This window comes from Sinocyclocheilus anshuiensis, unplaced genomic scaffold (assembly GCF_001515605.1).
Source record: "Sinocyclocheilus anshuiensis isolate Anshui unplaced genomic scaffold, SAMN03320099.WGS_v1.1 scaffold274, whole genome shotgun sequence".
Lineage (NCBI taxonomy): Eukaryota > Metazoa > Chordata > Actinopteri > Cypriniformes > Cyprinidae > Sinocyclocheilus > Sinocyclocheilus anshuiensis.
This window is the reverse complement of record NW_015547698.1, coordinates 228,470-242,693: the sequence shown is the minus strand read 5'-3', so window position 1 is coordinate 242,693 and position 14,224 is coordinate 228,470. Positions and strand designations below refer to the sequence as shown.

The 14,224-nt window shown below is 38.0% G+C and overlaps 1 protein-coding gene across 1 annotated transcript in view; it reads right to left on the bottom strand.

Moving 5' to 3' along the window:
- Positions 1-1,975: 1,975 nt before the first annotated feature.
- The window catches only part of LOC107703673 (B-cell receptor CD22-like), a 30,214-nt gene continuing 17,965 nt past the window's right edge, over positions 1,976-14,224 (bottom strand). The window contains exons 4-8 of the mRNA XM_016506397.1: positions 3,387-3,486; positions 3,230-3,269; positions 2,436-2,513; positions 2,301-2,360; positions 1,976-2,122 (exon numbers count right to left, since the gene is read on the bottom strand). Of these exons, the coding sequence (XP_016361883.1) occupies positions 2,328-2,360; positions 2,436-2,513; positions 3,230-3,269; positions 3,387-3,486 (251 nt within the window). The 3' untranslated portion in view covers positions 1,976-2,122; positions 2,301-2,327. The remainder of the gene's footprint in view (positions 2,123-2,300; positions 2,361-2,435; positions 2,514-3,229; positions 3,270-3,386; positions 3,487-14,224) is intronic.

Below are 14,224 nucleotides of genomic sequence, written 5' to 3'. Positions count from 1 at the left end.
ATAAACACATTTCATTACACAAAATAATGTTATTTTTAGCAACATCATATGACCCCTTTAAGCAAAATCCTTAAAATTAGAAACATAAACTTAACTCAGATTTCTTGCAGAGAACCACCAGCTAACAGCAGCAGCACACGCTCTCACACGCTCTCACACGCTCTCTCTCCTTAATGTGTAATAGTGAAATAATCAGAGCATGACTTTTACTCAAATCTCAAATGAAAGATATCATCACTGCATCAGCAACTCCACAGTTACTGCCTTTAAATAAAGCAACATGCAGCAGAACATCAATGTCTCTCTCTCATCCATGTCTTCCAAACACAGACTCTACTCTTCAGCGCAATGGTGACCCACAACACAAACCCTTTAAATCCCAACAGATCATTCAACACTAATAGATCTCCACCTATATCATTATGTTCACATGTGATTTCACAATAATTTTAAAGTAAACTACTGGCAGCAGGTTTTGCCAGCATTTTACTGTTTTTCTACAGTTAGTTCCTTTAGAAGGATTTGGTAATACTTGAGTCATTACTAGTGGGTTACCATGATCGTCACTTTAGAGTTAATTATACATTATGCATAATTCAAATTAATTATGAACCTGTATATAGCTCTTAGTAGTTCACCGGGATACATGAAAAACATAGTAGTTACTGATTAGCTAATCGTGAACTACCTCTTTCAACTGAGCGCTATTACTTCCTAATCGTTAATCAGAGTTTCTTGTTAGTTAATAATAGTTACTAGAATGTTATTAGTGCATTAGTTACTTGTTCCTGTGAAGTTATTCATTAAAGACAGAACAGTATTCTAAAGTGTTACTGTTTGCTGGATGTAAATTTAATTTACTATACTTAATTTATTACTGTTTAAATACATTTCGCAGATGTGTCTTTTTGTTTCACACATTTAAGCCCTTCAACCCCACAGCAAAATCCTGGAGTGTAGAAAGAGTAAAAGAGTAAAAGAGCTGCAGTTAATGAGATAATTAAGTGATTAATTAAGTGATGATTGTGCATTAGTGATGAACAGCTGCTGTTAACAAGCAGAATCACTGAAGAAAAGAGCAACACAAGAACTACAACTGACTTCAGCCACAGCCGAAGATGAAATCAGCTGAAATAAAAGAAGATAGTAAATCTCTGAAGATCTGATTAAACAACTCCACAAACAGCAGCAGCAGCTTCACACATTACTTTTTTGCCTTCACACATAATCATTCATTTTCAGTGTTGAGGGTAACGCATTACAAGTAACGCGAGTTACGTAATCAGATTACTTTTTTCAAGTAACTAGTAAAGTAACGCATTACTTTTTAATGTACAAGAGAATATCTGAGTTACTTTTTCAAATAAGTAAGGCAAGTTACTTTTTTTCCCCAATTTATTGATTGACAGCTCTCCTGTCCCCATGTTGAGAGAAATCAGAAGATGTTACTGTAGTTCTAAAATAAATATGAATAGGCATTAATTCATCTCACTCACAAAAAAAAAAAATCAGTATTCCTCAAAATTAATAAAAATAATGCAACTCAGAATATGACACAAACCTGCAATAATTAAATGTTAAACAACACAAATATCCTTTATGTATTTAATCCCATTCTATTAACCAATGTCTTTGCTTCTGACCTTCGATGATCCAGTTCAACCGTACTAATAAGCAAAAATTACTCTAGACAAACATTTGTGTGTCTTTTTTTATTGCTGAAGTGTGTTGAAATGTCTTCTTCTGCGTTCTACTGTACGGACGTAAATGTACTTTCCCTTCAGCCTGAGGCTTATTCATTTCACTTTTGGTGTGAAAGGCTTTTATATTTGCCAAAAATAGAATTTTTTTTATTTTAAAAACAAACAAGCAAGCCCTGTCCAGATTTAAAAAGTAACGCAAAAGTAACGCAACGCATTACTTTCTATAAAAAAGTAACTAAGTAACGTAATTAGTTACTTTTTTATGTAGTAATGCAATATTGTAATGCATTACTTTTAAAAGTAACTTTCCCCAACACTTCATTTTCATCAGGAGTTGTGATGTGGTTGTCCAGAAACGCGACAAAAGTTGAGTAAAGTTTAATTTGCGCTTCATCTTACTGTGGCGTCTTGTGATATGGCTACAACACAAATAAGACACAAAAACATATTACACAGATTCTTTTTTTAAATTAGTTTGATGTTGGTGAAATTACTCATCTAGTTTACTTTGCAACTGATCGGCTGTAGAATATCTAGTGACTAGTAGTGAGGACATTTACTGATTATATTGAGAAGACCTGAGGATCTCCTACTTACTGGCAGATTCTCATAATCAGAAGATCCCTACTGGTGAACAGCAGGTGTGGGAGGGACAGTCTATATGAAAAACACATTGATTATTTGATATATTACCTAACTTTTGAATGCACAAGTTTTTGGTATTTCACTTACTGTGAGCGTGTTGTACAGGTCATTAGATCTGGATTTGAGGTCTAGAGCTGCATATGAGCTTGCACTGCGATCATCGGTCTACAGGGAAACAGAGTAAAGGATATATATATATATATATATATGTACATGTGTGTGTGTGTGTGAGTGTGTTTGATGTTTGAATTGTATTTAATGTGACTTAATTGCTGACTTGAACTATGGTTTAATATGGTTTTGATGAATTTAAAGGTGATGACATGTATTTTGTAAGGTCACTCTGTATAATGAGGGCAGATGTGTGAAGGTGGAGAGAGCACAGCTTTCGATCGCACATTGTTTGATTTAACAATTTTAGCCGTTTCTTGCTTATCTGATCATCTCACCTCATACTCTTGTATAGTAGATCTTCTCTTTATCCTTTTCCTGTCAGTAAAGGAAAGTCAAACAAGTAATTTCATTATTTAATATATAATTAATAATCAAACATCCGTCTGTATTAGTTTGAAAGTAAATTGTTTATATACTCTTTATTTTATTTACATTATAAATAGTTATATATATATATATATATATATATATATGAACATGTGTGTGTGAGTGTGTTTGATGTTTGAATTGTATTTAATGTGACTTAATTGCTGACTTGAACTATGATTTAATATGGTTTTGATGAATTTAAAGGTGATGACATGTATTTTGTAAGGTCACTCTGTATAATGAGGGCAGATGTGTGAAGGTGGAGAGAGCACAGCTTTCGATCGCACATTGTTTGATTTAACAATTTTAGCCGTTTCTTGCTTATCTGATCATCTCACCTCATACTCTTGTATAGTAGATCTTCTCTTTATCCTTTTCCTGTCAGTAAAGGAAAGTCAAACAAGTAATTTCATTATTTAATATATAATTAATAATCAAACATCCGTCTGTATTAGTTTGAAAGTAAATTGTTTATATACTCTTTATTTTATTTACATTATAAATAGTATGATGATGATGATGATGACGATGATGATGAATGATCCTCCAGATGCTGCTGCGATCGCAATCATGTTCATATCAGCACCAGGATGAACTGAAAGATGAAGATCATCATAATTAGCAAACAGATGAATGATGTGAAGATACAGGGGTGTGTTAATAAAAGCTTCTGAGCTCAAGCTTTCACATGCATGTTGAAACTGTGAGCATGGTTATGGGTCACCTGGTCATGACTGATTCACTCACATTGACTCTGTTTCAGTTAATGGTGTTCAGGTCTGGACTTCATGTGATCAAGTTCTTCCAGAGTAAATAATTTCTTTATGGGCATATTGTCATGCAGGAGCGAAAAATAGACACTACTGTACTCAAAATATTTGCCTAAGAGATTAAATGACTGTAGATGTGACTGTGAACCTGTTACTGAAAGTCATAGCCGTTAATTACAAAACTGTTAAACGTTTAGTTTGCTTAACCTAACTTTTTCATGGGCTCAATTACTTAGAATATGAAGTCTTTAGTTTCATTTAGTTATTCAGTTATTTGAATTTATAAAGTTTAGTTGTAATCTTGAGAAATTTAATTGATTTGATTTGCAGTCGTTTCATCAGATCGCTTATTTTTTGCAGTAAAAATTATTTTAAATGGGAATGAGAAAAGTGAAAAACAAATGACTGAAACATTTGAAATTGAATTATTTACAATTAAAATTATTTATAAATGTATTTTTATATATTGAAATAAAGTCATTATTTATTTGGTTGAACTAAGAAAATAAGTCAAATTAGGTTAAATGAAATGAAAACTTAACGCTCGTTCATCTTTACTTTCATAAAGTTATTCTGACTAAAGTTCAATTTGTCAAGTTGAAATACTTAATATTCTAAGTAAACACAACTAAACTGAGCCAGTGGAAATTGATAATTCAAAAAGTTTGTTTTGTTTTATTATTATAATTGTTTACAGTAGGTGGAGTCCACAGTGTTTGCCCTTGTAATCAACATGATCTGGAACCTTTAAAGAAAAAAGTACATACACAAAATAAAGTAAATACTCACACGTGACATTGAGACGAGCAGCAGGAGAGATGTAACTGTGTCCATGTAGAGCACAGCTGTATCTGCCTGCATCCTCTCTTCTGACTGACTGCAGCAGGAGTTGATTGTTTCCGTCTCTTCTCTCAGTTAATGGCTGTGAGTTTCTGTACCAGATGAATGTTGCTCTGTCAGTCAGAGTGCAGCTGCTTTTACATGTCAGACTGACATTATGACCCTCTGTCACTCTCTCAGGAGCCTCCACCTGAAGATCTGAACACAACACACACATTATATCTAGTGCTGCTGTCATACACTGATTATTATTCAACATAATGCACAGAAGAAGAGCTCAGCCTCATGAAAGTCACCTGTGACAGTAAGAGTCACTCCTGGATAACCAGTCCATTTTCCATCAGGTTGATCAGTGATGAATCTGAAACAGTACTTGTGTGAATCTTTCTGTGTTACATGACTCAGTCTGATGGTGCAGTTCTGCTGTCTCCTGGAACACCAATCCATTTCTTATCAGGTTTATCAGTTATGAATCTGAAATAGTACATGTGTTCATCTTTCTGTGTCACATGACTCAGTCTGATGGTGCAGTTCTGCTGTTTGTCTCCCAGATACTGAAGCCTCTGACTGTATTCAGGATCCTCAGACAGATCTAGAGGCTCTACATATTTCTCTTTAATATTTGTTTTGATCCAGAATGCTTTCATGATCTGATGTCCAGTAGGGTATGTATAATTGCAGCTCATTGTCACTGTTGACCCCTTCAGTGCACAGATGTGGAAATCTCTGTAATTCACACCCCAGCCATACTGGCCATAAACACCTGGAACACACATGAAAGGGATCGTTCACCCAAAAGGATTCTCTCATGTTGCTCCTCATGATGTCTCAAACCTTTATGCTCTCAACTTTAACAATGGTTTTAATTTAATAACATTGAACATTCTAGTGTTTGGGAGATATTGATTTTTTTTTTTTTTTTATCTCAGCTCTGACTAAAATTGTATTTTTGATTAATAATAATAATATACTGTATATACCTATAAGGCAATATATTGCAAAAAAATAAAAAAAATAAAGTCCTGAAAATTCACAGTAAAATGCTGGCAATAAATAAATAAATAAATCTATATTACCAGTGCATCGTAATTAATAAAAAAAATGGTTGCAAGCATTTAATTATCTGCCAATGCTGGAAACTGATACAGTAAAAAGATCCTGCAGGTCCCTCTAGTGGAGCCCTCTGAGCATCAGAAATGGTTACACTTTATTTTGATAGTCCACTTTAGACATTTGACTAACTATAAGTAACTTTGCAACTACACTGTAAAATCCAATAGTTTACCTTACTTAGATTTAGTTAGTTACCTTTACTTAGTTGTTATACTTACTAGGTTTTATTAAGTTACAGCTACTTTCAAGGCAAATAAAACAATTTACTTACTGTTTTGAGTGACACTTACTTAAAATATTCAAGTAGGCACAAAGGAACCAACTATATTAATAAAGCAGTGAGAGCCAGCAGTGCACTAATATGTTGCTAATGAGCAACATAACAACAGAAGAAGAAGAAAAGAAAAAGAGTCTTAATAAACTTTTCACCCATTTCCTCCATGTCTGCAGTTATGTTTCACTAGTTGCATTCACTCGTTTCCCAAAGTCATCTTGAATGTTGAATTCTCAATACAACTGAAATATTTGAGAGAACATCACATAAGCTAACTTCATAAATTGATGTTGATTTTCCTAAAAAAAATTTTTTTTTAAATCACCATTATAGTGATTAGCGTTCCCTTTGGTTGGGCACTTGGAACTTGGTTTAAATTACTATAATTTTCTTTCTGTTAATGCAGCAATATATAATGAAGTCAGAGTTATTTGATTTCAAAGGAAGAAAAGCAATAAATAGGTTGCTTTTAAAAAGTGACTTATCTTCTAATTAAAGCATTGGTGCATTTATTGTGTGTGTTTATTAAAGAACTTTTATCAAATTTACTTTTTCATAAATACCATGAGATGCTTTTATTTAGGTTTATATAATCCTCAAATAACAACATACTATTCCTATTTCACTTTACTTAGTTTTTTCAAGGCAATCGGTTTGCATGCTTTTTTTAAGTAAGCCCAACTAATTAGATTTTACAGTGTACATGTCAACTAATTATCATTAATTTGCAACTACATGTCAACTAACTCTCAGAGTACACAGCTAGGTTAGGTTTAGGGTTAGTAGAATAAGCTGACATATACTTGCAAAGTTTCTCATGGTCAGTATGCTGTATGTTGTGGGCTCATCAAAGTAAAGTGTTAGTAAAGTGTCATAATAATAATAATAATAATAATAATAATAATAATAATAATAATAATAAAAAGTTTGTGAAACATTAAACAGGGGGTCCAGTGATTTGCAGACCCCCAGTTAAATGAAGTCATAAAGAACAAGCTAATTTCAGAAAGTTTGAGCCTGTTAGTAGAATGTCTAAAGTGGACTATCAAAATAAAGTGTTATCTCAGAAATTCATGAAACTAAGAAAAATGACTTCAAAATGACAGGTTCTCCATATGTATACAGTTTTTTTGATGTGTCTTCTTTGTGCACACAACATATACACGTTACACATAATGAGCCATACCTGACACACGTAAAAAAAAAATATATATCTTCTAAATGGTTTAATAGATCAACATTCTTTTTATAACTTTTCACCTGTTTGATTTTTCAAATAATCTCACATATTTAACGAATTATGTGATTGACACCAGTGGTTCTTGAGGTTAAGTCTTTCAGAATGAGGAGATTTAACATATGATATCAATAATGTGTGTATGTGTGATGCATTGCGTGATATAACTATATTCACACGTTAATCAGAGTAACTCTTACCGTGTTCTGCTGAGTCTGATCTCCAGCAGCCGTTAAACTGATGAATTTCTCAAGGTTTACACTGGTTATTTTGAAATACTTGTGCAAACAATAATGTTCCTTCCTCTTTCTTGACTCCTGCCCACACGAGCAATGGAACAACTGAAGTAACAAACAATTCTGACAGAATTTTATAAACAAAAGCATCAAGTAAAACTTTTTAATGACATGAATCAAAGACAAATTAAACTCTTTCTCTATCTTGACTCTGTCTTTCATTCTTTTTCTGAGTAAATCAGTATATTTTCTGAATTATTTTGATACATTTATTGTGTAAAGGTGGATGGTGTCATTTTGACCACAGACAAATTCACAGTAATGCAGCAAAGTTGATGTATCCCATACAGAAATAGATAGCACAAGTACGTCTGCAAGATGTCTGTTAAAGATCGCTTCATCTGGAAAGCATCTGCTGTGCACAAACATCTGATAGATGTCTTTAAGATGTCAGTTTTACATTAATTCTAATTCATAAACATCTTAAAGACATCTTCTAAACGTATATTTGACATCTGATAGGAAACATCCTATAGACGTACTGCAGATGAGCAATCACTCTAAAAAAATACATCTGGCAGATGTAAATGCAGACGTCAAATAGACGTCTCCGTGATGTACGTGTGCTATTAGGGTATGGTCTAAATCTCAATCGCGTCACCTGTTGTCCATTTTCTTTCACACTTTGCACAGACCTCTAGGGCCGTGAGTCAAACAGGCCCACCAAGTTTCGTTCCAATCTAATATGTGATCAAAATGTATTGGCCGATGACAGCCATGTTTTTCGTGATACATGAATGTCCTTGTAAACCGTCATAACAACTTGGACAAACACACAATTTTCAAGTCAATAAGACTAACGGTCAGGGCCGGCCCGTCGCATAGGCAAATGCTAGGGGCGCCGTTCATCCATAGGGGCCACAGCGCTCAGGGATGGGCAGTATTTGAAATACAAAATCCTATTTTGTTTTTAAATACCTTTTTGCATTTAAATACATTTAATCGTAGTATTTTTGTATTTAGTATTTTTGTATACTTGTTGATCCAGGAAATCAGCAATTCTAATTAAGAGGTTGATTGGCAAAAAGTATTTTTGTATTTCAAAAATACTAAGCTTAAATGTATTTAAATACAAAATACAAAATAGTATTTTGTATTTCAAATGCATGTATTTGAAATACTGCCCATCCCTGACAGCGCTTCACTCTGAAACATGCAGCGCATTTATTTATTTGCTGGCAAACCAGCAAAATAAAAGCAGCTTAATATTTGAATTTGAGCAGAGGTGCACCGATCGACCATTGGCCATAAATCGGAACCGGACGTTTTTTTTATTTTTTTTTATTTCAGTGTCTGTAAACGGCGTTAACAGAGGCCAGAGACGCAAAGAGGAGAAACTACATTAGTAGGCAGAGCAAGCTCACTGTTCACAATGCGTGAAGTAAATGTCAGTTTATTTATTTATTAAATGTATTTATTGTGCAACCATCTTATTTATTTCATATGTAATTTGCTTTATGGCATAAAGCTATGCAGTTTCTGTGTGAATGATCGGTGGTGGAATTGGCTGCAATGCAAGGGGCACCAGCTAAAATCTTGCCTCGGGGACCAAATTTGTCAGGGCCTGCTAGAAACATCAGCGTTCCCAAGCTTCTGTGGTCAATGATTGGTAGATCCAGGACTGCACATTAATTGTGTGTAGTGTAGTCCTTCACCGATTCGACAACGCCATTGTTACAGTAGTTTGCTTTAACACAGGTATACATTTTTAACTAGAATATTTATTGCATATTTGTTGGTAATTTGTAATATCGTATTTTTCCTGATTTTGAAAGCATGGAGGAAAGCAGTCATTTCACACGCTCTCAAGGAAAGCTAACTAATCTATCGCCAATGCGAGGGAAAAAGAGGACGCGTTGAGAAGAGGCTTCAGGTGCATGTTAGTAAAATATACATGTATTGAATTACATAGGCCTATCTTGAGTTTTACTATTTCTGTAGAAAAAAACAAAACAACAGACATCAACTATTGATGTAATATTGCAACATTGTCACGTGGATGAACGATTGCAGAGTGAAATTAAAAACATTAAAACTACTTAAAAAATTAGTGTGCTGTGTTATAAGACACCAAGTGTTCATTATGTAATGAATTTGCCTTTATTTTCATGTTAACAGGCACCTCAAATGTCTCATCTACTGCCACGCTATCATTGAGACAAACTCAAGAAATTATTGACAGAGAGAAGAACAGATGAGAAGAAGTTCTCTAATAATAAGTTCTCATTAAATTCAATGAGAATCTAATGACTAGAATTTAAACTAAAGCAAACACTGATCTCCATGATGGTGGCATCATTTTAACCAATAAAACATCAGCATCTGATCCTCTGTAATTCTCAATAACAGCAGGTGTTCATCACTAATGCACAATCATCAATTAATTAGTCACTTAATTATCTCATTAACTTTAACTCTTTGAGGACTTGGGATATGACTTGAGACTCGTTTGTGATTTGAAAGTAATGACTTGGTTCCTCCTCTGGTGAAATCAGCTGCTGAGTTCATGGGTGGAATAAACATATGGCAGGACTTTTACTTTCTGACCCCTGGATTGTCCACCTCTGGATTTTTGCTTATTCTGATAAAAAAAAAGAAGAGCCTGCAGTTCATTTATAAACCTCGGTTGAGAATTTTGACTTATTTTTATGCAAAAAAAGCTTCATATTTCCTTTTACAACTTTGGAATTATATTTTCTTTTCTTTCCAACTACAATTTTTGTAATTTAATTGGGATCAGTGACTGAATCAACTTGTAGTTTTTACACAGCTTTGGTGATACAATACCCCGCTGTATCACACTAGAGCTGTGAGATGTGTTTGGGGAAGGTGGGCTATTCCGCGAGTTGCATCCCACTTCCTCATCTATTATCCTCACTATGTTATGAATTGTTTTATGGATTTAGGAAAATGGGCAGTGTCACTTCTTGCTTTCCCACTTCTTATGTTGTGTAAAGGGGACAGGGTGGTTTTTCCCTCTGTATTGTGCATAAGACTGTGAGATGTGTTAAGAAGATGGGCTATTCCGCAACTTGTGTCCCACTTCTTCAGCTGTAATCCTCACAGTGTGATTCATTTGTATAATGTTTTTAGAAGGCAGGCAGTTTCGCCTCTCACGATCCCACTTCTCATAATATTTTGTGCAATAAGAAGGAGGGGGTCTCTTCGTTTTGCGCTTAGACCTGTGAGATGTATGTGAGGAGGGTGCGCTATTCCGCGACTCGCCTCCCACCTCATCAACTGTGATCCGCACAGTGTTATGGATAAGTATTGAGAAGATGGGCAGTATTGCAGCTTACACTCCCACTTCTTAATCCCTTGCGCAACAGGACAGAGCGGTTTCCCCTCTGTGTTGTGCTTAAAACTGAGATGTACGTGAAGAGGGTGGGCTATTCCGTGGCTCGCATCCCACTTCTTCGGCTGTGATCCTCACAAAATTATGACGGTTTAAAAAGATGGGTAGTATCGCTTCTCACGTTCCCACTTCATATAATTGTTGTGTGATACACAGGGATGTTTTTCCTCAGTATTGCGCGTACAGCTGTGAGATGTATGCGAAGATGGTGGGCTATTCCGTGGCTCGTGTCTCACTTCTTCGGCTGTGATCCTCACAATATTATGACGGTTTAAGAAGATGGGCAGTATTGCTTCTCGCGTTCCCACTTCTTAACATGTTGTGCAATAAGGCACGGAGGTCCCCCAACCTCCATATTGCGTTTAGAGCTGTGAGAAGTATGTGATGTGGGTGATTATGTGACTGTTGTCCCACTCCAATTATGACCCTTACATTGTTATGGCAGTTGCTGGTGTGTTCCTGGGGATGAGGATTCCTTCGAGTCTTTTTTGGCGTTTGGCTGCCGATAAGGCACTCATCCCTTCAGCATGGCGGCGTGGGTATTCGTTCCCCAAAGTCCTCTAGGGGACGCAGTTCGAGTTCCCATTCGATAGGAAATTTCTCAGGTTACCCATGTAACCATGGTTCCCTGAGAAGGGGAGTGAGACACTGTGTCCCCTAGAGGACACTTTGGGGAACGCCCTCAGTGTTGTTCCCATTCGATAGGAAATTTCTCAGGTTACCCATGTAACCATGATTCCCTGAGAAGGGGAGTGAGACACTGTGTCCCCTAGAGGACACTTTGGGGAACGCCCTCAGTGTTACTGGTGTCTGAAGTGCATGTGGAAACACGACAATGAACTTGACATTGGCCTATGACGTGCTGCTGGTGCGACCACGAGTATAAAAGGGCACCTGCAGACCACGTCATTAGCTTCTTTGTCTGAAGGAGACGTGCCTGAAGCATGGCAAGGGGACACAGTGTCTCGTTTCACAGACTATTTCCCTATTGTTCGCGTGCCAGTGATGATCCCTCTGCATGTCAATGTTGACGTGTGCCATAGGTTGCCTACCCCTGGTCTATATGCAATGCTCGTTCCCGTTATCTCAGGGAACAGTGGTCACATTAGTAACCAGAACATTTGACGTAAGTTATTCCCATTCGCGCAAAGCGTCATGGGGCATAGGAAAAAGGTAGATGAGAAAGTACCATCTTATATGTCAAAAGATCAAGAAAAATTTGATTTCTCAATTGATGACCCCTTTAAAACAAATACATTAACCAGTGCATTTTTAAACATGGTTGTCTATTGGGAAATAGAGCATAGAGGCAAATTGATTTAACTACTATTGTACATTTCTAGTCAACATGGTTGTTTTAAACTGTACTGATAAATAATTATGTTGCTATTATCAATATCATTTATCATTGCAGCCTGTAAGTTTATCACTGTAGGATATAAGTTATTTGGAATCCAAAAAAATAAAGTATACAGAAAATCTTTATACTTTATACTGTAGCATATACTTTAATTTTTGGACTTATAGTGGTTAATAAAGTCAAATAATATTGTAGCCTTCCAGAGAGTCAGTGGTGGTACTATCATTCAGTAACAACTTGACAGTTCCCTTTCAGTCGGTAACTATGAGTCACGTTGTGACCAAGAAATTGGGGATCTCGCTTCGAGAGACCAATACTTCGAGTGTAACTAAATGAGCCAATGCACCTTGGCATGCAATTATTGCATCGGTGCAATGCATACTAGCTTTTTGCTTTGGAGCCGAGAGACAACATCATTCTGCTACATCCAAGTGTCTTCAGTGAGCTACGAGTTCAACGTGCTCTTGGAAGCTTCTGGTGTTGGTGGACGGTGCTTCAGCGGTGGTCGTTCCTGTGTCGAGTGGGTTGTGCACTTCAGGCTGCACTACCCCATGTTGTGCTGCAAGTGGCCATTTCCCCTGTGCGCATCAGCACTAAAAGAGCATTTTTCTGAAAGAACAATTTCTCTAAAAGAGAACAGTAAGCGAGTGCGTCTTTTTAAAGATGCCATTTCACCCATGCGTTTCTGGATGTAGTCATTACCTGGCGCCGGGTGATGGTCACGATCGCTGCCTCACATGTCTGGGCATTAAACATGCTGAGGTGGCATTTGTGGATGAGTCATGTTACCATTGTGGGAAAATGACTATCTCGGAGCTGTGGGCCAGGCTTCATTTCCTGCCACGATCTAGTGTTCGTCCTGGCGGCAGCCAGGTGTGGAATACTTCAGGCAGTAGCACAGGAGGTCTGAGGGTTACAGTGGTGGCAAACCTCTCAAAGAACCAACCCTCGGGGGACCATCGCGCCTCTAGCGCTTCGCAACCAGTTGAGCCATCAAAGGAACATGCTGGGCCCTCTTTAAAGAGCAGTATCCTTCGGTGCTCTTCCCAATGCAGTAGCACAGGAGGTCTGAGGGTTACAGTGGTGGCAAACCTCTCAAAGAACCAACCCAACCATCGCGCCTCTAGCGCTTCGCAACCAGTTGAGCCATCAAAGGAACATGCTGGGCCCTCTTTAAAGAGCAGTATCCTTCAGTGCTCTTCCCAAAAACCAGATGTCAATCACTGCATCGGAGTAAGAGCGCTCTGGAGAAGAAGATTTGGCTGTGCTGCCGCCCTCTGGGACGGTAGCAAGGCCTAAATCGGATCCAGAAATGTCGGCTATGCTTTCCTGGGCCACCGAGAGGGTAGGGCTCGAGTGGAAACCTCCACCACGTCCCGGGCCCTCGAGGTTGGATGATTGGTTTCTCGGGGTGGCTGGTGCTGGTTCTCAGCGCCCCGCCTCAGTGCCTTTCTTCCCGGAGGTGCATGAGGAGCTCACCAGGTCATGGAAGGCACCTTTTACTGCCAGAAACCGGTGGAGGCAGACCCAGCCCTAGCTTTGCTCTGTCCCGTCTGAGCCTTGAGATGCTACATAGACCGGACACAAAGCTTTAGGTCCTCAGACCAGCTCTTTGTCTGTTATGGAGGCCGGCAGAAGGGGAAGGCCGTCTCTAAGCAGAGGATGGCCCACTGGATTGTGGGTGCCCTCACCCTGGCTTATCAGGCACAGGGTGTGCCCTGCCCGCTCAGGTTGCGAGCTCACTCTACTAGGAGTGTTGCATCCTCCTGGGCGCTGGCTCGTGGCACTTCGCTGACAGATATTTGTAGAGCTGCGGGCTGGGCGACCCCCAACACGTTTGCTATATTATATAGCCTTCGTGTGGAGCTGGCATCCTCCTGTCTTTTCACCTCAAATGGGTAGAGGCACTGAGAGGCCCCAGTTAGTGTCGGCTTGCTAAAACTGCTCCAGAGTGTCCGTACTGTAGGCCCTGTCGAGCTCCTCCGTCCCCTTGGCAGCCAGACGTAACGGAGCGTCCGGCGCCAGGCCCACACTCGCTGAATCCGTGAGAACCGGTAGAGGGCTGGGTTCCATATGTAGCGGCCTAAG